The sequence below is a fragment of the Alligator mississippiensis genome, chromosome 1, assembly GCF_030867095.1.
Source record: "Alligator mississippiensis isolate rAllMis1 chromosome 1, rAllMis1, whole genome shotgun sequence".
Classification (NCBI taxonomy): Eukaryota; Metazoa; Chordata; order Crocodylia; family Alligatoridae; genus Alligator; species Alligator mississippiensis.
The window spans coordinates 229810368-229837550 of NC_081824.1; the positions used below are offsets into that span (position 1 = coordinate 229810368).

The 27183-nt window shown below is 43.3% G+C and overlaps 1 protein-coding gene across 3 annotated transcripts in view; it reads right to left on the minus strand.

The window, feature by feature from the left end:
* RIN2 (Ras and Rab interactor 2) overlaps positions 1-27183 on the minus strand; it is a 159066-nt gene that overhangs the window by 57993 nt on the left and 73890 nt on the right. For all 3 annotated transcript variants that reach the window (XM_059720253.1, XM_006265897.3, XM_059720254.1), the window contains exon 3: positions 1997-2091. In XM_059720253.1, the coding sequence (XP_059576236.1) occupies positions 1997-2091 (95 nt within the window). The remainder of the gene's footprint in view (positions 1-1996; positions 2092-27183) is intronic.

Consider the following 27183-nt stretch of genomic DNA (forward strand, 5'->3'; position numbering starts at 1 on the left):
CAAGAGTCTTCTGCAAAGAAAATGGGAACTGTGAACTAGCTGCAGAGATAATAATAGGCATAACAATAGAAAGTCTTTCCCAGGACCAACTGAAATCAAATCAATTGAAATCAATTATTTTAATCACTATTTAAATAAGGAAAAAGGAAACCTTTATTTAACTATTCAATTTAAATATTATTCTGTGTTCACGTTTTAGTTATTTTTCCAAAGAAAGATTTATAATCATGAAAACATTGAATTGCAACTAATTGAAGCCTTTACACTAAATTTGTACTACTTTTTTTTTTTTTTTTAAACCAGAGGAATACACTATAGCTATATGCACTTATTTAAACAATTCTATAACTTAATTCATTTATTCAGATTTTTAATTTTTATATGCATGATCTTCGAAAATGATAAATAATTCATTTCTTTTGTACTAACTAGGTTTTTATTTTACCTGTTATTTGTAGCAGGATGGAAACTGGAACTAAATTAACTATGTACAAATCAGCACTCCATGGGCGCATCTACACATGGGGTTTAATGTGTGGCAGCTTATTTACTGCATATTAAAGTGTCATGTAAAAAACTGTGCTATTACACTAATACGTAGTAGAATGGGCTACTAGGTATTAAGTGTCATTTAAAAACTGCACATCAAAGCAGCCTAATGAGCATTTGTTTAGTACCTCACATTGGAGGTACTAAATTTAATGCGCATTAGGAAAAGCGCCTTAATGCAAGTGTAGATGCGCCCAGTTTGTTTTTAATTAGTTGAATAAAACACCCATAACAGTGATGGACACTGGAACAAAAAGTGAGTTTTTCAAAACATATTTTGCATATAAAACTAACCAAATAATTACAAAAAGGAGTCCTATCATCTCCAGTGAGGTAACTAAATTACCCAATTTATGATCATCATATCCTTCGAACTAACAGTCTCTCTCTTCTGCCTGTTAGGTGGCTAAGTGGACTTTAGGATTACACCTAGGTGCAATCCTATTCCACCCTGTTCAAGACCTGAAAATCCACTAATGCATTTACGTTTGTAACATAGCATCATTTTGCCCTTAAGACTGAATCACAAAACCTCACCCCCGCCCCCCACACAAAAAAAAACGAGCAAAAGGAGCACCCACCTACCCCTTGAATTAATTGCTTTTTAGGGACTCAGGCAGGATGAAGTACGATAAGACTTATGCACCTAATTCCACTTAAGTGCCTGATAGCTAGAATTTGGTCCCTAGGTGTTTAGCTAGTGACTTTCATCAGTCCAATGCTTTTACTTTCTTTAAAACTTTGGTAACAAACATGTATTGTTTAATATGTTTATCTAATTTATTGTTAGTAGATTATAATAAGTGTATTCTTTAAAAAAGTGTTGTCATAATTACGAATTTAATTTAAAAACATATTTTATAAACAAAAACAACTCAAGTTTAGAAAACCTGATGCATTAAAAAAAAGCTTTTAAAAAAAATCACCTGTTTTTATCCTTCCTATTTGTTTCACTGCCTTACAAAACAAAATCAGTTAGCCAGAAACTCACATATTTACTCATTGCATTCACGCTGAGCAGCATGCTTGCCTTGGTTATATTCCTCTCAAACAAACATTACAACTGAAGCAATGAGTACTTTTCATGCTTTACATTGTAAAGGCAAGATTCATTTCCACAAACATTGGTAATCATGTTAATAGTTACCTGATAAAAAAGTTTATCTGTGTCCTAGGCTGTTGGCGTTTGCTATAAGGAAGTGGGAGTGTAAAGTTCAGTTGCTTTTAAAAGAAATTAAGACAAGTATACCTATAGCTTAATCATTAGACACTCCCTCTACCCACAGGCAAACTCCATTATTAATGAGCTGGAGCACCTACAGACTTTTGTGCTCCTCGGATGAAAACTACCATGAAATGTCAGCGTCCTGAATAAAACAGCGCAGTGAAAACAGGCATGTCATGTTTACATTGCCAGAAATCATTATAATATATATATTTTAATCACCTTTGCAAATCAGTGGACCCATCTTCCAGTGTGAGATCAGTCTGTACCATCTCCTGTTTCAATTCTCCGATTTCTGAGGCGATTGTGTCAATGAGCTGGACGGGGACAAAAAGAGTATGACGTCAAGCAAGTGGGAGAGGCGTGGACATAAAAGTCTGGGCAAGTTTAGTCACTAGAGATTACAAACCTTTTTTTATCCTTTCCTATTTGGACTTCCCCTTTCAAAGGAAAAAATAAGGGTGAGGGACAGACGGTAATTGTTCTTGGAGGCAGGATAACTGATGTTTAACTAAAGTATATAACATCCCAGGAAATTAGATTAGATTATTATTTTAATTAGTTGTATTAATTCTGCATCCTAACAAAGCACAAACACAGGAAAGTATTAAAAAGAATAAACTATACAGTTTGGCTATTGTGACATCCCATTACACAATTAAAAAAAATGTCCCATAAAATTGTCATTAAAAAAGTACAAAGGATATTTCAAAGTTATATACAAACAGAATAGCACCAATTTTTGGTGCAAAAATAATCAAGATTTGCAAAAATTAAAAAAGGGCAATTACTTCTCATAACAATTCCTAGATTACAGACAAATAGACCAGTATTAGGATTATGATCCTGTGTACTCATACTTTTATTTGGGTGTCAGAACTATAATCAAGCTTGTGGATGGTAAGAAAATAATCTCAGTTTTCAGAAGTATAGCCCAAATAAAAAGTAAATGGCTTCCATATATGTCGATGGGAAAGCAACAGAAAATGATTCTATCATTAGGTTCACAAAATACAGTCCTTTAATCCCTGACACTTTTTGCAGGAATTGCACACATATGTGTTTGGCGCACAACAGTTGAGTTAAGGCGGCAGGAAAAAGTCATTGTTTAAAAATCTCTAAAAGTACTGCAAAACTTAAAATAAAACAAAAACAGCTTTCCAATTTGCATCAAATCTGTTTTACTTCACCTAAAGTCCGAGTAACATCAAACTCCCTTAATAGGGCAATGCTTTATAGGGTTTACAACAAAAAGATTTACCTGTGTTATTAATCCTAAATATGCTTTCCATCTACTTCAGCCATACATGTTCTCTTTATTTTACTATCATTCTGATCCATCCAAAGGAAGGTTTCAGTCTCCATTTGATTAGAATTCTCCAATCTTGTTTAGCAGCACAGAAGGGTTTTTTTTTTTAATATAAATACATATTATTATGGTACATTATCTTCCCATAAAAAAATTCTCCTTTTGCGATCGGGGGCCTTAATAAGTAACCCTCAGCACTTCTGTACTGTTGTTATAAGGATTTCAAAAAATTTTCTTCCAGTTACCTAAAGAAATGCCAGAGCATATCCTCAAACAACTACAGTGAGCTGTGCACTGCATCAGGAGAGAGCATTGTCCTAACAGTGGTTTCTCATAGCCCTCCAAAGCACACCAACCACTCCACATGCATCACCACCACCACCACCACCACATTTTCTCACTTACAACACACACTTTTTTCCAAAAACCAACTGCTGGACATTGAGGTGCACATTATAAAGAAAGAAATAAGGTAACAGCAATTTCTGCCACTTCAGTTTTCACCTGGCAGAAGCTTATGTAACTCAATCCACAGAGACCAAAACAAGGAGGAGGCTCAGCTCCCTAGCTGCTTCTACTCAGTGGGAGTGTCTACATGTGCATTAATGTGCTTTAGTTAATGCACATTAAATCTAGTACCGAGGGCACCTATACACGTACCAGATGTCTGCACCGATATGTGCTAATTAGCATGCATCGGGTCAGACTCAATTAATCGAATCATCTGATTAATCAAGTGGACCGTGTTAATTAATATGCTTCAGCAGCCTCCACATCACATCTATTCAGTGTTCCCACACTTCAAAATGGCAGTGGGGGTGCTTGAACTAAAGCTTATTGAATGAGCTATAGTTCAAGCACCATGCCACCATTTTTAAGTGTGGGATGCTAAATAAACATGACACTGCAGGCACTTTACAGCAGCTACAGGAACCACTCTGATTAATTAAAGTGCCCCCCCCTCCACCCTGGAGCATGTGTATAGATGCCAACTATTATGAGGTACTAGTAAAATCCACATTAACCTGTCTTAATGCGCATTAACTAAAAAGCATGGTTTTTAAGTGACACTTAGCACACAATAGCCTATTTTAATGCACATTAACTAAATAGCACAGTTTTTAAGTAATATTTTAATGTGCATTAAAATAGACTACTGAACATTAAAGCACGCACGTAAACACACCCAATTACCTTCTACAAAGAAAGATCCTTTTTTCTTCATTCAAAAACAAGGTGTATATTGTACTCTAGGGCATATATGTGAAAATATGGTGTTTATATTTATATGTCACCCTCTCCAGAGAGGGTCAGAGTGGCAATGGAAACAATACTTTTAGGGCTTGTCTACACATGCATTTTAATGGGCAGTAGCCTATTTTACTGAGCATCAAAGCACTGTATCAAAACCTGTGCATATATGCTAATGTACAGTAGAACAGGTTACTGTACATTGTGTCACTAAAAAAATATGTGCTTTTACTACTGCACATTAGGGCAGCCTAATGAGCATTTATTTAGTACCTCACATTGGAGGTACTAAATTTAATGTGCATTAGGAAAAGTGCATTGATGCATGTGTAGACGCACCCTTACTGTCAAGCATCAAGAAGTGGGTTCAGTTGGCTTTTAAGCAGGGAGCCAACTGTCATTCTTTTTTTGCAGTAGGACTGAATCTGGTGACAGTTGTTTTTTATATGATTAAAATAAAGGCTACTTGTACTTTTGGTGCTTATAGTTTATAGTTATCTAAACTATACCCAAATGCCAGTGCCTGGTTAAAAATTCCTAATGTTAGACTTCAAACAAAAGGCCAATTACCATAAAGCAGTAGATAGAAGCAGCTTCTTAGCAGTCAATGGCAGCCTCATTGGTGGGAGAGAAACAACATGGTTCTAGACAGGTTTAGACCTCTAGGGTGAATGACCCATTAGAAGTGAAATCTATTGCCTGTGTGCACCAACACCATACTATCTGAGCACAACATATTTTTACAACACCACTGGTAGACAGAACAATGGCATATTCTCCAGTTTACAAAGTGGGGAACTACAGCACACAGAGGCCAAGAGATTTGCCCAAGATGACTCTGGGAGTGGTGTGGCAGAGCTGAGCACTGAACACGCCTATACAAAGTTCCAGGCTAATACCCTACCCACGGGAATAGCCTCCCTCTTCCTAGTCCTCAGGAACCTGAGAAGGAAAAGCTACATGGCAGGAGTTAGAGGGGCAGAGATTTTCCAGACAAATAGGCTACTTCTGAAAAATAAGCATGTCCAAGGTTTGAAATATTTGTCTGATCCCCATGGCCAGGTTTGGAAAAAATGCCCTGCTTAACATGGCTTCTACAAAGGCCTGCAATTTAAAGGGACAGATGTACTATGTGCTGTTCACTATGCATTGAATTCAGAGTACAGGTTTCCCTCACTTTATGCGGGTTCTGTATGTGCGAATTTACTCTTATGCGATGACCCTGTTTATACCAAAATTTTGTTATATGAGAGGTAAATTCACTCTTATGCGATCAGCATGGTGGAAGTTTGCAGTCAGCTGCTTTGTGCAGTGTGCTGCGGGAGTGACGTGCACTAAAATAGTCTCCTGTGTGGACCTGTGCTCCATGCTCATTGTCTGCAGTACCTGTTGCTGTAGTTGCCATCCCCATTATGATAGTGCCCTGTGTTCGTGCTTGTGTGTGCTGTCTGCTGTTGCCAAGTACCAAAATTGTCTTGTAAAAGTGGCAGAAATGGGTCTAGGGGTCAGTAGTCAAAGGTCTTGGAACGTATCCCTATTTGCTACATTGTAAAGTGGGTTCCCTTTATGTGAATTTGAGTTATGCGCCATTTTCCAGGAATGCATGTACAACATAAAGCGAGGGAAACCTGTATATAAAATATGATTTTTAGAAGTATTTTATTTAAATAGGATTTTTAAGTTAAATGTTTTTTCCCCCTTAATAATAGGCCTATTGGAAGTATGTATGCAATTACAACATTATAATATTAAGATTTAATATTATTTATTTAAAACATTTTCTATGTTAAGGCTTTAATCTACTCCTACCACGGATCACAAATTTAATTTGTTGGAGAGGCTTGATCTGGAGAGCAATGCCATCAGTTCTGTACTCCTAGCAGGGTCACCCATAGTGGCAGGGTTGAGAGCGAGGTTTTCCATACTAACAGTAATCCAAAAAAACCCAATTCTGAATGGCGAAACAGGTGGATGAAGAAAGAATGTTTCAAGATGGCTGCAAAGGCAAAAGAAGATTACAGTGGAATAGAAACCTCAGCCTCTAGTTGTCTAGGTTTTCCTTGCCAACATATTAAGGTTTCCTTCTTGGAAACTATCACATGGTTGCTGATGTGCAACAGGACCAGCACATTAAAAGAAAACATGTGCAGCCATCTTCTTTCAATAGCAAGTCCTACAGAAATGGGCAAATGGTAACGAGGGAAAGTGCTGGCAATTACCAGCCCCTATTCATGGACCTACATGGAGGTAATGATTCTACGATGGTCATTTTGTAGTTGGAGCTAAAACAAGCATGCAATTCATTTGCTGCAGTCATGACTGAGCAGGCTTCTTGAAGATCCACCCTGCTCACCCTGTACATGGAGGGGGTTACAAAAGGTGTCCTAAACATATTCTGTCTCATTTCACCTAACTGGAAACCACATCCAGGACTCATTCTATCTGTAGTCCAAGCCAAGAAATTAAGCTTGAAACCTGGAATATCCACACCTTGATGGACAAAAGGACAACACACGGCCAATGAATACGCATGATTTGATATTGACATTGCTGTGCTTAGTGAAATCAGAAAACAGGAGAGGGGCAGTTCCCAAAGCATGGTGGTGAAAAGACAAGCCAAAAAAAAGAAAGACATATCCATGGCATTGGTTTTGCTATCAAGACCAGGATTTTTACTCAGCTGTCAGCATGTCCAGTTGGCACCAACCAGTGTCTTGTGACCCTTTGCTTTCAAATGACCAACAGACAACAAACAAGAAACAGTCATCAGTGCATATGACCCAACCCCTGAAGCAGATGACGAAACAAAAGAAGAACTCTATTTTAAACAAATTCTGTCCGCTGTCCCCAAAGAAGATAAGATAATTCTTCTTGGCACCTTCAATGCAAGAGTGGGCAGGGACTCTGAGCTATGGAAAGGAACACTTGGAAAGAAAGGAATTGGGTAGAAAGGAAAGTCAATTCAAATTAAATTCTTCTCCTGAGCAAGTGTTCCAAATATGATCTCATCATGACAAACTCCTTATTCCATCAAAGCAACAAATGAAGATATCATGGATACATCCCCACTCAAAACACTGGCACCTGATTGACTATATCAGGCTTGCCCAACATGCGGCCTGCGGGCCGCCATGCGGCCCTCCAAGCTGTTTTCTGAGTCCCGAGGTGCTGCGATAGGAAATGAAAGTAAACACTGTACTTTCGTTTCAGGGGGGTGATGTGATACCGCTTCCTGTGAGGTCTTTGTATATGGCTCGCCGGCCCACTGGATGATAACAAGTTCATGATCTGGCCCCACATTCAAAAAGGTTGGACACCCCTGAACTATATCATAGTGTGTGCCTGGGACTGCTGCAATGTCTGTACCATCAGAGCTATGACCAGTGCAGATGACTGCTGGATAGATCATTGTTTGATATATTCTATCACGTCCATTTGTATCTCCCCAAAATGCAGCAACTAAGTAAGAGGTTCGATATCAAGTGCTTGAAAGACCTTGCTAAAAGTGATCATCTCCAGCAGTGCCTCAGCGAGAAACTCTCTGACCCCCGCAATGATCTTGACACCACTGATTACTGGGAGAGCCTCAAAAAAGACAAACAGGAGGCATGCAAAGAATCTTTAGGTTTCTCCACAAAATCAGGACTGGTTCATTGAGAATTATAGGGAAATCCAAGCTCTCGTTGGCAGAAAAAGGAAAGCCTTCAAAGCTTGGCAGAGGACTATCAACTCAGATCAGAAGCAAGACACCTATGACCCATTAAAGCTGAGACCCAGAGGAAAGTCCAAAATAAACAAGCTGTGGGAGGACAAAGTAAACAAAATTCAAGAGTTTGCTGACAGCCACAACACGCACAGTACCTTCAGCACAACCAAAGCTGTCTATGGGCCAAGCACACAAGGAGCTGTCCCTCTGAGATTCAAAGATGGAACAATGCTCTTTAATGACAGCTCCACTGTCAACCCATGGCAGAAGGAGCACTACCAGAAGCTCCTGAACTAAGATTTTGATGTAAAAAATAATACTATCAAAGCCATTCCACAATACCCCATTAAGGACAAGTTTGCAGATTCAATTTGTGAAGAGGCCATGAAAGCCATTAAGCAAATGAACAACACCACACATGTTCCTGGTAGAATATTGGCTGAAATTTATAAGCAAGGTAAAGCTCTCTCATCAACTGCACATTGTTAGTCTGAAAATCTGAAAACATGAACAGATTTTCAGTGACTTAAGAGATGCCAGGATTGTTACCATATTTAGGAAAGGAGATAGATTATATTGCAGCAATTATCAGTATTGCACTCCGATCTGTAGCTGGGAAGATCATCATCTGCATTCTTCTTAACAGATTCACTCTCTATCCTGAGAAGTTTCTATCTGGGTGCATCTACACATGCAATTATGGCACCTGAATAAACTGTGGAGCTTATTGTTCCAGAGTTAACCATTTGAATGTATGCCTGGAAGCAATTCATTCCGGAGCAATAAGCTCTGCAGTTTATTTAGGCACAGCACATGGAGCCCAGGAGGAGCAGCCCCAGCTGGCAGGGGGCCCCAGGGGTCAGCCTGCCAGACTGGGGCTGCTCCCCACAAATCAGTGGGTGTCTTTACACATGCTCCAGTGGTGGGAGGTGGGCACTTTAATTAGAGCAGCTCCAAGAGCCACTCTAATTCAAGCACCCATAGTGTCTTGTGTATTCAGCATTCTGTGCTTCAAAATGGTGGCAGGGATGCTTTAACTAAAGTTAGTTGAACGAGCTTTAGTTAAAGTGCCCCCACCGCAATTTTTAAGTGCAGGGATGCCCGATACCCGAGACATGAACACTGCTGCAGCATGCTAATTCACATGCTCCAACAGACTCAATTAATCGAGTCTGCTCCAACACACTGTAATTACAGCGTGTCAGAGCAGTGTCCCCGCACATCTACAGGTACCCAGTGTGTTCCTCCTGACTCAATGTGATGGCAGGCAGCCCCTGCACTGATGCATCCTTGTGTCCCAGCCAGTCAGGCAGTGTCTACATGTGTGCTGCTGAAGAGATTTTTACTCCGCAGCAGGCACAAGGCACATGCCACATCCTGCGAGATCATGCCTGCATGCTAGCTCCAGCATGACCTGATCCACTGCAGGCAATGTGTACCCAGGACTGTCCCCCCCTGTGCTGCATGTAGCATGCCCCATGTGGCACATGGGGTCAGTTCAGAGATCCATAAGCCAAATCATACAGCTCCATAGGCTGGAACCGGCCGAGGAGCCATATGTTTGATACCCCCTTATTAGGCAATATAAGTTTAAAAGAAAGTCAAACCATGCAACTGAAGGAAGTCACCAGTTAAGCACCTTAAACCAGAACCTATTGATGTGGTAGACCAGGTTTTGATAGCGCTAGTCTCTCCTTCAGCTGTGGAGTATATTTTCTATATTTCACTATTTCAAGGACTAGTTCATTCACAGACAAGAAACTGACATGAAAGAGAACAGAAAAGCTTATTTTCTTCTTCTGTTTTGTAGGTGGTATGGACAGATTAAACCAGTGATTCTCAACTGGGTGCTATGACCCCCTGGGATGCCTTGAGATCCTTTTAAGGGTACCCTGGTGTGTCACACAACATTAGCATTGTTAAATGTGCAAACAAGATTCACAAGATAAATCCACAGATTTCAAACAGGAATCCATAATGTTTAAAACATTCTGGACTGTTATGCTCTTCTTTCTGAACTCTTTTCAAGTGAAAAATGGCTCTATTTTTCTCTAGACAAAAAATTGGACTCAACAATTTTATTGCTTTAAGTTGTGTGTGAAGGGGCGTGGGAGGGACTTATCACAGTTCAGCTCAATTTGCTGTAACTGTCCAGTCTGTCCACTCTGTCCTGCAGTCGTAGTAATTTACCACTCACATCATTTAAGGATAATTTACTACGGTTTAGCTTCCACTTATTCTGGGATAGGGACAGACAGATAAAATGGTTATAAATCAGCTGATATATGCTCACGGGTGGCAAATCAACCTCCGGTTAAAGCTGTATAATTGTTTCGTCTGTCCCCATCCTATGAATAAGGGCTAAGGTATGTGAGAACAAGATCTACTTGTTCTAAAAATTTTAAATAAATAGTATCTAGATATACTCAATTCAATTAGCTAATACTCCCCTTGTTTAATAAACCAATGTTAAATAAACATCTTGATTAACTTGTTTTCTCATATACATTTGAAGTTGTTTAATTGTATAAATAAAAACTAAATTTAAAGTGCTGTTTTTGTGCATTTTAATGAAAGTCTAATTTCCACCCAATAAAAAAAGAATCATTTGCCATTTTCTAAACTACTAAACATGTAAAAAACTCACAGTATAAGTAAATTAATTAAGTTATCTAATTATTTAAATAAATGCATATAGCTATAGGTAGCAACCTACCGAATTTGTGATTTCTGCAAAATTCAGCATTGCCTGTGAAATCCGTGGTGGGGGGGGGACTTTGAGTGCTGTGGCAGTTTGCCAGGGGTGGGAAGGGGTTACCTGCTTGAAAGACACCTGGAAAGATGGCTGCTACCCCTGCCCCTTGCTACTAATTGGCTGAGAGGGCTGCCTGTCATGTGGCCTCACCCTCTCCACCAATTGGCTGAGAGGGGCAGGGCTGCACACCAACAGCCCTTACAGCCAATCAGTGGCAAAGAGCAAGGCCAGCTGACAGCCAGCCCCCACAGCAAATCATAGGCAAAGAGTGGGGCTTTGGTGCCCCTCGACCAGTCAGAGGTGTGGGGAGGGGTGCTGCACTCCACCTGCAAAATGGCTGCCAGGGCCTGCATTCTACCCCCGAAATCAGAGGTCAGCCCTGTAACCAAACATAGGCCTGTTCTGCATGAGCTATGTGGGACAAACAGCTATAACTTGAATCAAATATATGCTATCCACAGCACAACCAAACTGCAGGGACAGGGTGGATGTCAGGCTTAGCCATTTTCAGGGAACCTAAGTTAAAGTTGCAGAAATACAACTGAGCAGCAACCAAAGGGCCTGTATCCTAGACACTGTATTACAACTGCATCCTAAAACATTAAGAACTAAAGGTGACCAAATGTATTAATAGTTATTTTGCTGTAATATATGTATTTTTGCTAATATGTTCAACTGATTATAGACACAAAGGCTTTGAGGATGTAAAGAGTGAAGGCCTTGTCAGGCCACAGGCCACAGTTAATAAATAAGGGTGCTGACAAATGCAGGGGCAAGAAAATAACAACAACAAAAAACAAAAAAAGAAAAATGCATTTTAGTAGAAGAGAAAATGTGTTAGTTCAACCTGGCTCCCCAGCATCTGTATAGATCAGGTACTTCAGCAGGGCTTTTTGGTGCTTTTACCTATAGCTGATTCAATCAGTAAGTCCTGCTGAACCTCCCAATCTATAAGGATGTTGGGTAAGTTAGGTCAACCTAACATGACATCTAATTGGGCATACACTGCGCTCAGTGCAGGGGCATGCTGAGCTTAAAGTTAAATGCTAGGGGTTTTTTGTTTTTTGATGTCTATAAGTAGCCTAACTGACCATGGGCTAAAAAGCAACCCATAAAGAAAACAAGATATCTTTCCTTCTGCTATCTCAAAAATATACATTTCAATTAATTAACAAGATCTTGATTAAAGATTACCAGATGATTAAACAGACTGGGGTCAGACACCTAAAAATAAAGAGCCTTAGCTAATTTGATCCCTTGACCCCTTTCCTAGGACTGCTAAAATCTCATTCCATCCAGTTCCAAAAGTTCCAGTGAAACAAAAAAAAAATTAAATAAAACCAATCAGAGATCAATTATTAATATGTTAAATCCATCATCAATAAATATTGGGTCTGGGGGCAAGCAACAAGTTGGACCTTTCCCACAGCTCAGCAAAAAACCCACAAAAAACCCCAGAAAACCTCAGCAAGAGTCCCCAGGAAACCAAAGATGCCTGGCCAGCAAACCTGTTCTTCCTGATTCCACGGCTGTGTAAGCATTGTCTTTTTAATGCCAATAAGTCTTTGCTACTGCATATCCTAATAAAGCTTTCAAGGTGTGACTAGAATGGTCTCATTGATCACTTAATCTCACTCCTAACCACAAGTAAAATCAAAAGTTAACAGCCCCCACAAATTAGGCAGGTCCTTACCTATGGGATAGCCTCCCAGTTGGTAAAAAGTAGTACCAACTTTAGTATAGCAGCCATAGCTAATTGCAAAACAACTTATTTGAATGGTTACTAAGCAATGAGAATCAGTTTTTCTTTAGCAAAGTAACTAAAAAATACAAATGCAAAGCAAAACTAAATTGCAGTTATTTCAATCAAGGTTTCCTGCCTGCCAATTTAAATCATGATTGAAATTGGTTATTTAAATCACTTTGATTTAAATCAACCCACTCTGAGCATATTTAAATTAGCAGCACTGTCAATCAGTTTCCTATGTAATTATTTTATATGGAACTTACTAGGAAGGGTGTGTAAATAAGCAAAAAAATGTATCTGAAAATATCTTTTCCCCAATGTTAACCAACTACTACCAGTATAGTGGTCCAGGAACTACTACAAAGTATTAACTAAATACATTTGTTCTGAAAGCAGCAATAAAATAATCAAGTATGATACTGCAAAGACTCAGCACCACTTAGTAAATCTCTCTGGATTTTGGAACCTTCTTGCCCTCTTAGCTCCACTGAAATTTTTCTTCTCTCTTTCCTGTAATGGATCAAGACATACATTTTTGTGTGTAGGGACCTACTCAATTTGCAATTTTGGGGGTATTGCAAAATGGGTCATTATCCGTGAAATCGGACAACGTTCATGAAATCCAATGGGAGCCAGCAGTTCTCATGGCCACTGTGGCCTGGCTACGCAGCCCAGCAGGGGAGAAGGGGGCAGGGGGACTGCTGGCATGAAGGTGAGCAGCAAAGATGGCTGCCACCCCTGCCCCTCATTGCTAATAGGCTGAGAAGGCTGCTTGTTGTGCAGCCCCACCCCTCTCAACCAATCCAAGGCAAAGGGTGAGACCACCAGGGCTCCTCAGCGAATGGGGTGGGGGGTGGGACAGCACTGCAATAAGCCTATGAAAATGGCAGCCAGCCCCATGGTCTGCCTGCAAAATCAACCACCTGCCCTCTCAATTTGAGTAGGTCCCTATTTATACCTGGTCCTCAGGGTGCACTTTATGTCCCTCCTCCCTTTTCACCTAAAATGAGCCCATTCTTTATTTTACTATCTCTTATTCTTTCCCTGTTTCCCCTACAACAGAATCTCACCTCACATATATATAGACTGATAAAAACATGCATGCTCACAGACTCTCTCTTTTTCTAGCTTATCGCATCAATCATGCACCAACACAAACCTTGGTAATTTTACTGGAAATCATAACAGTAAGAGGAATAAACATTCCAGCTACAGTGTCCCAGAGTCCCACATTCCATCCATCCTGCATTCTTCCCCTTTTCCCCTGCCACCCATGTCTTGCTACAGGAAAAGGTAAAGGAGCCAAGACTCCATCTTCTATGATCAACCTCTGGTCAACAGGCAGCTGATGAACATCGATTCATGCTCACCTTTTCCCTCAAAGCTTTTCTGGGCACCGAATAAGTGAAGGAGCATTCTTGCTCCCCCAAACATCCCCAGTTTGGAGTTCTCTAGTATTTTATACCTTCTCCAGTCTCCTGACTGCTACAATGCAAACCAGTGGAGCTCAACCTCCAGCCTGTGGGCCCAATCCAGCCCATGGGGTGTGTCATCCAGCTCTCATTGCTTCCCACAGGTCTCAATATTTCCAAATCCTGTGGGCCAGATGACATGGATCATGTTGACACATGGGGTTGGGATAGCAGGCTGAATTTGGCATACATGGAGCCAGGGCGCTGGGCCTTATTTGGCATGTGTAGAACTGGGGCCAGGGCAGCAGGCCCAACCTGGCACATGCGGGTCACGGTTGGCAGGCCCAATCCAGCATGTGAGAAGCTGACGTTTGATTCATTATTTGGGGCCGAGGTCACATGCCAGATCACACCCACATGCCAACCCCACACTGAATCAGGCCCATGGACCGACCTCATGCACCAGATCCGGCCTGCAGACTGACCACACACCACTTGTTCAGCCCACAGCCCAGAAAGGTTGGGTGTCACTGGTATACACCATTATTTTACTACTTCTCTTAGGCTTCTGGTAAATGCAACTGCAATCCAGGCAATTCCTCTATTCTATCCTTCCTACGGCCTTTAATTTTTAATCCTTTTCTGAAGCACATAACTCTAGGAACTCTCCTCTGCTGCTAAGAACTTTCCAAAGCTAAATGCCACTGAACTTTTTTCAAAATCAGTTTCACAGCCATTCCAAAGATCTGAAAACTGACACAGCTATATTATCTGTTTCCATGTGGTTGCTGATTGGGAAAGCAATGAGCAGCAGCAGAGGTTTCAGAGCTGTTTGGAGGTAGCAGTGGTTTAATCTTAGCTTGTATTTGAAAAGGTTTCTTTGCAATGACAACTAAAAGCTTACTGTTTGGAGAAAAAAGGAAAACCTAGATTTTAAAGAGACAGCAACAGCACTCATCTACAGATGATTTCATGGCTGGGGAACGGAAATGTAAAGCCTGGGGCATAGTGACTGGCTGAAATGCTACGGCCAGTCACAGGGATGAGCAACTACTAAATTAAAGTAAATTATTGTTTCCTGTTTTTGCTTCCCTCCAAGTCATTTAAGGAGAAGTCTCTGTCAGTTACTGATTAAAACACAAAATATGGACTCAGGACTCCTAGGTTCTAATTCTAGAAGACCACTGATTCACTGAATGATCTGGATGATAAAGTATGAGATCATCCAATGAAAAACACAACAGAGAATTTTAATATATTAATTATTACAGGATCAGCCTGATCAATTAGATGCACACCAATTTTAAGAATGACCTCTGCAGCACGAAAATAGGGACATCTATAAGTACTGAGAGCAATGTTCCAGGTATTTAGTGATGCAGCCTTAGAGCCCTGCTACAAAATGGTCACAAGAAATCCTACACCCCACTTACCCAATCCACCTGTCTCCAATCCTTACCTGATGAGAGGGTGGGGCAAGTTACAACTTAACCCTTCAAGTTTCTTAATTTGCACAGGGTCCTGTAAAATATACAGCTAACTGCACAAGCATGTCAAGTGATGTAGTCTTAATAGCCAGGTTAGGCAGACTGTGCTTGATTGGCTCATCAGGAAAGCAAACCACAATTTTCATGAAGATGTTACCCAAATCAAGACAAAAGAATTACTTTAGTGATGTCAAGCAACCCAAGCACCTTTCACAACACATCCCCCTTTTAATTTCAAATGCTTGCTTAGGACTTGGCAGGAGCAGAGGAGGGACTCTTCAACTTCCCCTTGCTTCCACAAAGACTATCACAATATGAACATTGGAGTTTACCAGGAAAGAGAGAACATGTCATTTCCCAAATGAACTGTCCTGTTTGGTATCCCAGAGACCTATCTGGCTTGAATACTCCTTGGCTGTAGAAGCCTAGCCTGGTCTCATCAGTAGCTATCGCAGAGGTGTTGCTGGGAGTTTTACATACCTCAGACCTACCCATGCAAGACAGCTGAGAGGCTTGGCATGAGGCAGAGAGGGAAGCCAGTCAGACAATGGCAGCACTAGGGTACTTTCCTCTTAGCCTTGCCTGATTTATTAGCATTTGTTACTGCTTCCTGTGGGAGGATGGACAGCTAACTCAGCGAAAAGGAAAAATAGCCTGAGGAAATAACTGAATAGCAGAAGAGAGAATTAAAAGATCTTCAGTTTGAGCGAAGTGGAGCAGAACCGGAGAGGCCAACAGAACAGGCCGGCTTGCACCTCTGAAAGTTCTGCTGGTCAACTGTTTGCTCATAAACTACTTACTTGTGACATGGGCAAGAACTCATCCAGCTACCAATCAACTGCAACTCTTCTGCAAAAAGACACAAGTTACTCTGTAGCACCAGTGGGGCATGAATCCTGCAGCCAGCCACCTCTCGGGAAACAATGCTCCCCTGGGGCAGTGGACTAGATACATGGGTGCAGCTTCACTTCCATTTTAAAAATGAAAGTTTTTACTGAGTACAGGCAGTCCTCAGACTTACTGCACAATCGGTTCCTGAAAACTGCGTCTTAAGTTGAAGCGCTGTAACTCGGAACCAATTTTCTCATAAGAAACGCTGTTATAAATGGGGGATTGGTTCCTGAACCAAGGCCCGATACCATATTTTCAACAAAAATACCCCAGAATTTTGCACTCTATCAATTATAGATGAGTAATATAGCTACATTAATGTATTTATATTGTAAATAGCAATCATACTGATTTCAAAAGATTTCTTTGAAGTGACTTTGCTGAACTTTTTGAAGGGCTCTTGGTTGGACTTTTTGAAGGGTTCTTGGCTGGAGTCTTCTCAGGAGTCTTGGCTGCAGGTTTTTCTGGAGTCCTGTCTGCTTTCTTAAAGAAAGTGTCCAAGGAAGCTTAGACAGATGTTCTCCAGAGAAATGAGTGACGCAGTGAACTTGTTCGCTGGTGTGGCATCACATTGGATCCAGCATTGTAAAGTTGAAACTGACTTCATGAAGTTGAAATAAGGTGGCAATTTAGAAAGACTGTATGTGCAAAACGTTGTAACTCGAAATGTTGTAAGTCAAGGACTGCCTGTATAACCACTGTGGCAGCCATGTGACATTTCCCTCTATTAAAAGCAATTTACTTTATATGCTCTTCATGTTTGCTGGTATGGATTTTGTACTGATAACGTACAACTCCATCATAACAGCTGTAAAGACAGGGGAGATGGATATTGGTAGAAAGCAGCTAGACCTGGCAGCTCAGGGTTGGAGGAGAAACACATTAGTTGGATAATTCTGCTTTAAACAGACAAAAAATTCAATGGTTAGGTAGTGTAACTAGCATTTCTCCATCATCTATCAGCAGCAGCTTTTGAATTATAAGCCTTCAGCACTGCTGCATGGACCTCCTTAGTTACAGAGTTACCCATGTATGCCGGTGTTAGGAGAAGGCTGTTAATGAACCAACCATGAGTAAAGAATGATGCATAACACGCTGTGTTATGAATCATGAGTCACCTGTGCATGAGTAGCTGTTTTACAGACAACATACGGCAGCAAAGCATAGTCTTAATCTTTCATCTCAGTCTAACCTTCTTTATAAATGCAATTTTATAGACTCTTATGAGAGACAATATTACTATACTAGCAAATTGCACATCAAGCATAACGGGGGGGGGGGGGGGGAGGGCAAAGGAGCAGAGGCCTGCATTGCCCACCTCCACCTGTGCTTTGGGTTGAGGTTTGGTTTCCCCCTTCCCCCCCTGCCACCTTGAGTCCAGGCCCACTCCCTCCCTTCCCCATCTGCTGCTTTGGGCCTGGGCTCGTTCCCCTCATCCCCCCATCGTTTCAGGTCCAGTTCGTATCCCCCCCCTGCTGCTTCAGGTATGGGCCTGTGCACCCCCCTGCCTCTCAGTGGCGGTGGGGAGGAAGGGGAGCTTGCACATGGTGGCTGGCCATGACGTGGCAGCAGGCAGCTGCATGCTGTCACTGGTAACCCCTCCTCTCCTTACCCCTTCCCTCCCTCCCTTTCATCAGGCCAGTGCTGCTGGCCTTGCCCACCCACTCCAGCCCTTCAGTCCCTGCTGTCATGGTGGTGTTCTGCCATGTGGTGGGGCGAGGCCAGCACTGCACTGCCAGCACCCTGCACTGCTGCCGCCTCCAAGGAGCAGGGCTGGGGGGGGGGGGGGGGTGGAGCATGAGACCAGCACTACTGGCCTCACCCCCCCTGCACCGTCCCCTCTGTCATAGTGGCACTCTGGTCCTCGCCATCCCCCTCTGCCTCCAAGGAGCAGGGCCAGAGGGGGCGAGGCCACCCCTGCTCTGGCCCGTCAGTCCCCGCTGTCACAGCAGCGCTCCACCATGTGTCTCTGTCTGTGCAGAGCACTCTGGCTGGCAAGACAACCAGAGTGCAAATAAAGCGTTATGAACAGACAGAGATAGACAAAGGCTTTTATAATATTAGAGTATTAGAATTATGTATAGTCATACCTTTTTGACAAATATAATCAGGTATTTACTAGAATTGTTTTTGTTTGTACATGACTCGTATGCAATTGGGTTCTGTGCTCAATGTGCTCTTCAGTGCCTTGTTAAAAATTACTCCCTTTCATGAAATTGTAGAGCACAAGCAGCTTCTTACTAACCTCAACAGACCTTACTCCATAGCAACCACCTCAGATCTCACCTCTTAGATTGTTAATTGGACCACTCTATTTTACCAAGGGTGCAAACATCTTGGGGGACTGCAGTAGGAAAGAGTTCTAGCCTGATTTTTCACTAAATGGCATGGTCAAAAAAAAAACACCTCAGTTTAAATAAATCTTACACTCTATAACTGCAGTAAAATTCCATGCTTTCCAATCCCAATTGACTTCAAATGAAGCAAATGGTCTGTATTGTGACAGAATTATAATATTGCACTGGACTCCTACATCACCTGCTCACATCGAGTAGCTGTGATTTGCTGATTTTTCCTGCTGAGTAATTATAGCCAACAGCTGACCTCTGCATCAAGTTTCGTTTTGGTGTTTTTCAATATTTATTTTCTCTCAGAGAGTTTGCAGAGTTGTTAATGTACCTCTGTCATCTTGCATGTGTATCCTTTTTATATCATCATATTTCATTGTTATTGTATTAATATTACTGTAATACAACTGCAAAAAAGCACTCTTTGTTAAATATTAAAATTTGGAAAGATGCAATTTTTTTTAAATGATTTTTTGGCGAACTTAAAGTTAATGCGATACCTGGATGGAGCAAGGATAGCTAAAATAAGAGTTATGACTTGAAGTAGACAAGTCATTTTAAAACTGTCTTATTTCATATTTGCGGCCTGATAAGAGCTTGTCAGAAAAACGTTTCTTTCCACTATGGAATTTTTTTACTTTTTCGCTCAAAAAATCCCCTCCCCAAACTGGATTATTTCATCTGGAAACCACGATGATTCAGTTTGAAAATGCTATAGTTCTAGTTCAGGTGTCTCAGGCTTCCATTCTCTTCTTCAGGACAGGCTCCATGGTCAGACATTAAACTCCATCACTCAACATGGTCTTTTCTCTCTCGCTTAGGAAGGTCTATACATCATGGGAATCCCCAATGGAAAGATGCAACTAACTCCCAGAAAGCATCACAGCAACACATCTGAATGGAAATGTTTCCATTAGGACCAAAAGTATTCTTTTTAAACCCAGAATACCTAAATTTCTTACACAAAGCAAATACATTTCATGACAGCTTTGTTTATCCAAAACAGGAACTGCTGCCCTTGTCACTATTCCTGTAAGAAACTGTTTAAAAAAGTCCTTGTATGTATTTTTTGCAGTTTTTAGGTGGATACTATTACAAGAGATGCCTATGTATTGATAAATAGGCAGCTATTTGACAAAGCACCAGTAGATGTCACTCAAGAACACACGGCATAGTTCCCAGGGCCTTTAGGATCAGTAAAACTTCTTGCAGTGTGCCACAGATGGCAGCTGGTATGTGTACTTCTGTGCCTGGAACTTGTAACAGATACCTTTCTACCCGACAATACCAGAGAGGATTCTGAGTGTAAAAAAGGACAGATTCAGTCCTGAGAAATCAGGAGGTAGGGTAGTTGAGATGCTCATCTCAGAAGCAGGTCCGGGATTTTACAAAGATGGGTGGGCAGAAGCACTGACCAGCACCGGAGGGGTGGCCACATCCCTGTTCTCCTCCCCATCCCCATGCTACAACAACAGCAGTCAGGAGTATTTTAAGTCCCCAAAGCAAGTATGAATCCCCCCTGCCCTTCTCCTTCCTGCTCAGAGGCATGTCTCCCCTTCCCTGCCACACCTGGAGCAACTGCTGCCAACGTGGGGGCAAGAGGAGTTCCAGCTAGACTGCGCAGAAACAGACTCAGCCCAGGACTAGGGTTACCATACGTCTGGGTTTTCCCACACATGTCCTCTTTTTGAGTCCTCTCATCTCCATCCGGGCAGTTTTTTAAAATATCAACAAATGTCCAGGATTTTGCTCTGCCTCTGCTCAGCATCAAAGTTTTTCTGGCACTTCCCAGTTTGCCCTAGCAAGGGGCTGCTTGGGGCTGGGGCAATGGGAGGCAGGGCACACGTGGCGCTGGAGCTCCAGCAGGGCAGGGGAGGTTGGGGAGGCATCTGCCTCTCAGTACTGAGGGGAAGGGAGTAGGAATTCTTACCTTCTTTGGGGACTTAAAAAAGTCCCTGGCTGCTGTTCCTGCTACACAGTCAGAATGGGGGGGGTGGGGGGGTGCAGCCGCGCCACTGCACCAGTGCTGGATATTAGGGCTGTGTAAAATTTTGGCAGGCATTTTGTTTTGGAGGTGTTTTGGGCCGTTTCAGTGCTCAAAACACCAAATCCGAATTGAAACAGAAGGCTCTGAAACATTTCATAAACGTTTTGGAGAATTTCAGAGCTTTGGAGCCGGGCTTGCAGGGTGTCGGGACCGAGGGCGGTCTAAGGCTATGGCCAGTAGCCCGGACCGTCAGGTGGGGTTTTTCCACGACGGAGTAGAGTTAGGCACGGAAGCGTATTGGTTTTACAAAGAAAGCTTTACTTACACTACCGATGGTCACAGTGCAGGGAGGAAACTTGCTTGAGTTGCAGTTGCACACAAACAAACACAAGTGAGATCTCTTCCGAACCGCACCGAACCAAGATGAGTCGTCGACGTACGACTCCACGAGCACTTCACACGGGGGATACGTCAAATTTCCACTATGACGGGGAGTGGCTAAGAGCTGATCAGGCCCCTATGTCCTCCTCCAAGACACACGCGGAGTTTGCTAGGCTCCACAGCGCGCTCAGAGTTCCCCATGAGATGGTTGTGGAGTCCTCCAACCTGGGCGGAAACTGCTCTAACCTTTTATATGGCTAGCGAGCCAATTGTCAGCCGCCACATAGGAATAATTTAGAACTGACCAATAGTGGGACACTAATTTGCATATGTGTGGCGGGAACTCTTTGCACCGGGGTTTTCTCTCTGTAGCTGAGAAATCCACCATGCAAAGAAAGCTCCATGTGGCAGGAAAATTCCAATGTGCCGAGGCAAAAATCATTGGGTTATGACACGCCCCCTTGCCGATGGCACAGCTGGAATTTTAAACCACATGCGCATCATTTGAGTCGTTATGAGCTCTCTCGGCCAGTTCGTAAATTAAACGGTTAAACACAAATTCAGACAACAAAATAAGTTCGTCCTCTAAGGATCAAATCAAATAATAGCCGGCACTAAAACACAGACACATAATTATATTCATAACCAGAAATTCAACTATCAGGACTTCAGTAGGCGTCATGGCGAAGTCACAAGTCAAGTCCTTGCTTCTTCAATGATGTTCTCCGTCTCTCTCTCTCTCTCGGGACTTCCCTCCACTACGCAGTCTGAGTCCTGGACCTGTGAAAAGAAAATCCTCAAAACGATAAATTAACCTATATTACAATATTTACATGGAACCACGTGCGATAGGGCAGTCAGCAAGATTTGTTGCCGCTTCCCGCTTTTCACAGCACACAATACAGGTGCTCGGGCACGGCTCCGCTCTGGACGATCTTTCTCCTGCACGCTCGTGGATACAACCGACGCAGAAGTGGATGGCAAACACCGCGGGGTTTTATCCACGTTCAGCAAGACGAAAACATCGATGACAACGTCAAGGAGTCATCGTCTGGCTTGTCTGGATACTGAAAACCTAGTTCATAAGCCAGTTGCCATTGGCCTGCGTCTCCCAGGATTCGGAGCTGTCGTTTGGTGAGCCCAGAATGGTTTATGAGGAACCCAAACATGATTCGCTCTTCGGGCGTTCTCTGTGGCAACGGTTGATAATCAGATTCACTATGGCTTGCGCCCTAAGCTTCGATCGGGTATACAGCAGATCGATGCTCCCAGTCGCTGGGTGTTCTTGACTTCATCAGGATGCGCAATCGCGAAAGCTGATGCAAAAGGTTGCTTGCAGGTGTACCAACCATTGGGTTGAGGAAAACTCGGAGGACGATGTTCTTTCCTCCACAGACCTCAACACAGGCTCTTACGCTGTCCAGCTTTATTGGTACCATTTTAGGATTTCGCAGATAGCGGTGAGGCCATGGCCATCTCTGTTGGGATGGTGTTAGTCCCAGTACACATGCTCTGGGGTTCCAGAAGTAGTACGAGATCCCGACCATGGCCAGCAAAAGCTGCTCCGCGCTGGCTTTCTCCGGCCGGCCGTCATGCCATGCGTGAAATTCCTGACCGACTTGTCCTGCGGCAAGCACCGGAAGCAGAATGGGCCAATGAGTGTTGAACATCACTGTATTGACGTAGATGGCATGCCCTCTGCTCCACGAGGCCCACCGGATCAGGAAACTTGCTCGGCGCCATCTTGAAATGGCATCTCAAGATCCTCTCTCACAGCTGCATCTTTAGCCGCCTGAACGGTTGCGAGCAGCTGGGCTTTCAAACTTGCATTTTCCCGCATGAGAGCTGTCATAGCATGGACCATTGCACTTAACATCCTTCCCCTGTCACACTTTGGGGCTGCCCCCTCAGCTGCGGCGTGTCCCTCTGTCTCCAAACTCTCACAGAGATCGGACAGGAGCTCACGGCTCCTCAAACTAGACAACACTGCTTGGGGAGTAAACTGGTCTTCTGTCTCCTGCACATATCGCAGGCAGCGGGTATATTTTGGGCCAAGGGTCGGGTCCACTGCACCCACCGGTTTCACTCGGACTGAGGATATGGTGCCCCCTTCCTCTCGGGATCTAAATAGGACCCGCTCTCCACCCATCACACACCCGAAAGCTCCGGGGTGAAGATGCGCTTCCTTCTCTTCTCCCTTCAGCGAAAAGTAGCCGCTGATGGGCCTTTCACCTGTTCCGCCCGCCTGATGGTAAGCAATATGCGCCTCTAATTCTTTGGCGTCTGTTACATGCCATTTTCCACTGCGCCAAGGGCAGTTTCTCTCTAACTCTAACTCCATCGTGTCTTCCCCGCATCCTGTTCGTGATGCCATGTCGGGACCGAGGGCAGTCTAAGGCTATGGCCAGTAGCCCGGACCATCAGGTGGGGTTTTTCCACGACAGAGTAGAGTTAGGCACGGAAGCGTATTGGTTTTACAAAGAAAGCTTTACTTACACTGCCGATGGTCACAGTGCAGGGAGGAAACTCGCTTGAGTTGCAGTTGCACACAAACAAACACAAGTGAGATAGATCTCTTCCGAACCGCACCGAACCGAGATGAGTCGTCAATGTACGACCCCACGAGCACTTCACACGGGGGATACGTCAAATTTCCACTATGACGGGAAGTGGCTAAGAGCTGATCAGGCCCCTATGTCCTCCTCCAAGACACACGCGGAGTTTGCTAGGCTCCACAGCGCGCTCAGAGTTCCCCACGAGATGGTTGTGGAGTCCTCTAACCTGGGCGGAAACTGCGCTAACCTTTTATATGGCTAGCGAGCCAATTGCTAGCCGCCACGTAGGAATAATCTAGAACTGACCAATAGTGGGAAACTAATTTGCATACGCGTGGTGTGAACTCTTTGCACCGGGGATTTCTCTCTGCAGCTGAGAAATCCACCGTGCAAAGAAAGCTCCATGTGGCGGGAAAATTCCAATGTGCCGAGGCACTAAAAATCATTGGGTTATGACACAGGGAAACAAAAACTAAGAAGAGGCAGGGGAAGAGGTGGGGGGGAAGGACTGCTCTGATATTGACATCTAGCTCTTGGTTTGATTCCCCAGCTCTCTGATCATTTCCCCAGCTCATCCTGGGAGGCACAGGCCCCCAATCTGTGTGCGGGGTTTCAGCAGGCTGCTGCTGCAAACTGGGGCCAGTGGCAGCTGCTTGGCACAGCCCACACTGAGCGCTGGGAAGACTGTGGTGCTGCCGCTGGCCTCGCCCTGCAGCGGCAGCCTGCTGAAACCCTGCACACAGATCCAGGGGCCTGCACACCCCAGGAAGAGCTGGAGAATTGAACTGGGGGCTGGGGAAAGATTCAGGTCCCTGAGCATTCCCCCAGTTCCCGATTCGATTCCCCAGCTCCCTGATTTTTCCCTCAGCTCTTCCCAGGGGGCACGAGCCCCTGAATGATGTGCAATGACAGCAGGCTGCCGCTGCCGGCTGGGGATAGTGACAGCTCTGGGTTATTTCCCCAGCCGGCAGCAGCAGCCTGCTGAAACACCACATGCAGATCCAGGGGCCTCACCCCCCGGGAAGAGCTGGGAAAATTATCAGAGAGCTGGGGGAAGTGATCAGAGAGCTGGGGAATTGAACCAGGAGCTCTGGCTGGCAGGTGGATCTGCCCCAGCTCCAGGGAAGTGCACAGCATCCTGCCGGGCAGAGTGGAGGTGGCGATCCGCACTGTCCCCCGCTGCCCTGTGCTGCGCAGGTGGGGGATGGTAGCCCCTTCTGAGGGCACGAAGCCTGACATTTTCATCCAAATCAGGCAAGAAATGATGAAGTTATAGGCATTTTAGTGATTCTCCATCATAGCCTACGGCCAAAACAGCATTGAAACTCTGAAACAAATTCGGCCAAATTGAAATAGGACAGTGATCCGAAATACCAGAATGAATCGCTGTCCCTTTGAAATGCTGAATCCAAAATGAAACATAGCCATTTTGCACAGCCCTACTGGATATGTCCCTGGTCATGCTTTAATGTAAGATCCGATATAATTTAATTTTCCAAACACATCATTCACAAAAGGGCTGATTCAGATTTCATTGACCTCAAGGACAAGATTCCCACTGCCTTCACCAGGCTCTGGATGAGTCCATATTAACTAGGATTCTGAGAACTTTATTAACAGCTAAGGGGCAAATAATATCAGAAACCTCAGAAAAAAATTATGTAGCAAGTTAACAGCAGTCATAAGCTTTACATCCATGGACTTGATCTGGAGAAAACTTCCGAAGAGTACTCAAGACAAACTAGGACCATCTCTGCACAGAGAGATGACTTTCTTGAAAGAGGTGACACTCACAGATAACCAACTACTAGCTGGAAGTAAAAAGCCATCCTCTGGAATTCAAAGTTTAAATGAAGAAAGTTTTTAAAAATGCACTAAATAGTAGCCAGTTTAATGTCAAAAGTGCTTTCTCGGAGGTAATTCAAACAGGAAAAAACCTCTTTTCAGAGTCAAAACCTATAATACCATCATTTAGCCCAGGGCTGGCCAACCTGCAGCATGCATGCCACAAATGGCACAGTCAGTCTGTGTGCATGGCATGCAGCAGATTGAGGTGAGGACAGTTAGCTCAGCAGCAGATAGGGCAAGAAGCAGAAAGCAGAGCAGTAGATAGGGCAGAGAGCACAGAGCAGAAAGCAGAGCAGTGAATTGGAGTGGCAACCGGGAAGGGCACAGGGCTACTTTGTGTTAGGCCTGCTGAAAAGGCTGGCCCAACTGATTTAGCCCATCATTTTTATTTGAAGCAAAGCACAATCATTAGAAAAACTCATATAATAATAATTATGACTTGCAGCCCACAAAGCCACAGTGACACACCATCCCAATATATATAATCAGTCACACAGACCTCTTCCTTGGTATAATGTTTCCCAACCAAACCTATTTCAAAAGCATTATAAAACATATCTCAGTACTAATTGCATACATTCTGAAAATACAGGAACAAAGCAGCAAAGTACAAACAATCTCAAAACCATATTTTATTTTACACCGCAACCCATCATGCTCACTATCAATTGATACATTCAGTCAATGATGCCTGGATACAGCCAGTCCCAGATGCCTAGAAAAAAGTGGCACAGAGGATATGTTCATTTGTATACAGTGCCCACAAATAAGAGTTAAACAAATAATAGTGGTTAAGGTCTATGTTTTAGATCCTTAGGGACCTTCTATCAGTTGCATAAGTGAGAGCTGTCTGTAGGTTGCTCTGATAGATGCTGGAGTCAAGCAACCCAGAACAGAGAGCCATATCCGTATTTCTGAAGCCCCGCTTCACTGCTTATATACACACACACACACACACACACACACACACAGCCTGCACCAAATGGAGGTGAGCTTGGCCACATCAAAGAATGCAAACCCTTCTCTCACAGGCCTCTTTGAGGATCCTGGATTTGTAGAGATAAATGTTAACACCCATTCAACTGGTAAAAAATCTTAGTGAACAAATGCCAGTAGACTAGAAGACTGCTGTAAGACACCTTAGCTGTATAATACAAATGATTCCTATTTTTGCATAGCAGCCGATTTACCTGCTTTCGTATTGTGATGTAGCTACAAGTTCACGGAGAATTTGTGAAACTGCCAACTTCACTATGCTGCGCTTCAATTGTAGTAGCCACTGCAGAACTTTTCCGAGAAAGGCCAAGATCTGCCCTTTAGAAGAGCTAAGAGATTAAAACTAAGATCATTGTTTCTAACCTAGAAATGAGGGCTAATACCATATTTTAGCAGACAACAAATCCCTGTCCATGTTCCTTTCCCCTCCAGCATCTCATTTCTCAATTTTACTGGAGTCTTGCATCCTCTTTGGCATTTTAACTTTTTCCTTCCTGTTTTGATAAGCTGAGTGCAGCAATTCTCAAAGGGCACCCTGTGGAAAGGCTTGGCAAACAGTCAAAGATACAAGCATAATTGGGAGTTTCTATTTGTAAGCTTTTCCCAGTGTCTATAGAGAAGTGAAGTATTTATAGCAGCACGCAGTTATATTCCACTGGTGAGCCAGGAATTTCTAATATTCCCTCCCTCAGACTATTATCACTCTGTTATGGGTCGATAGCTAGTTAATCAAGAG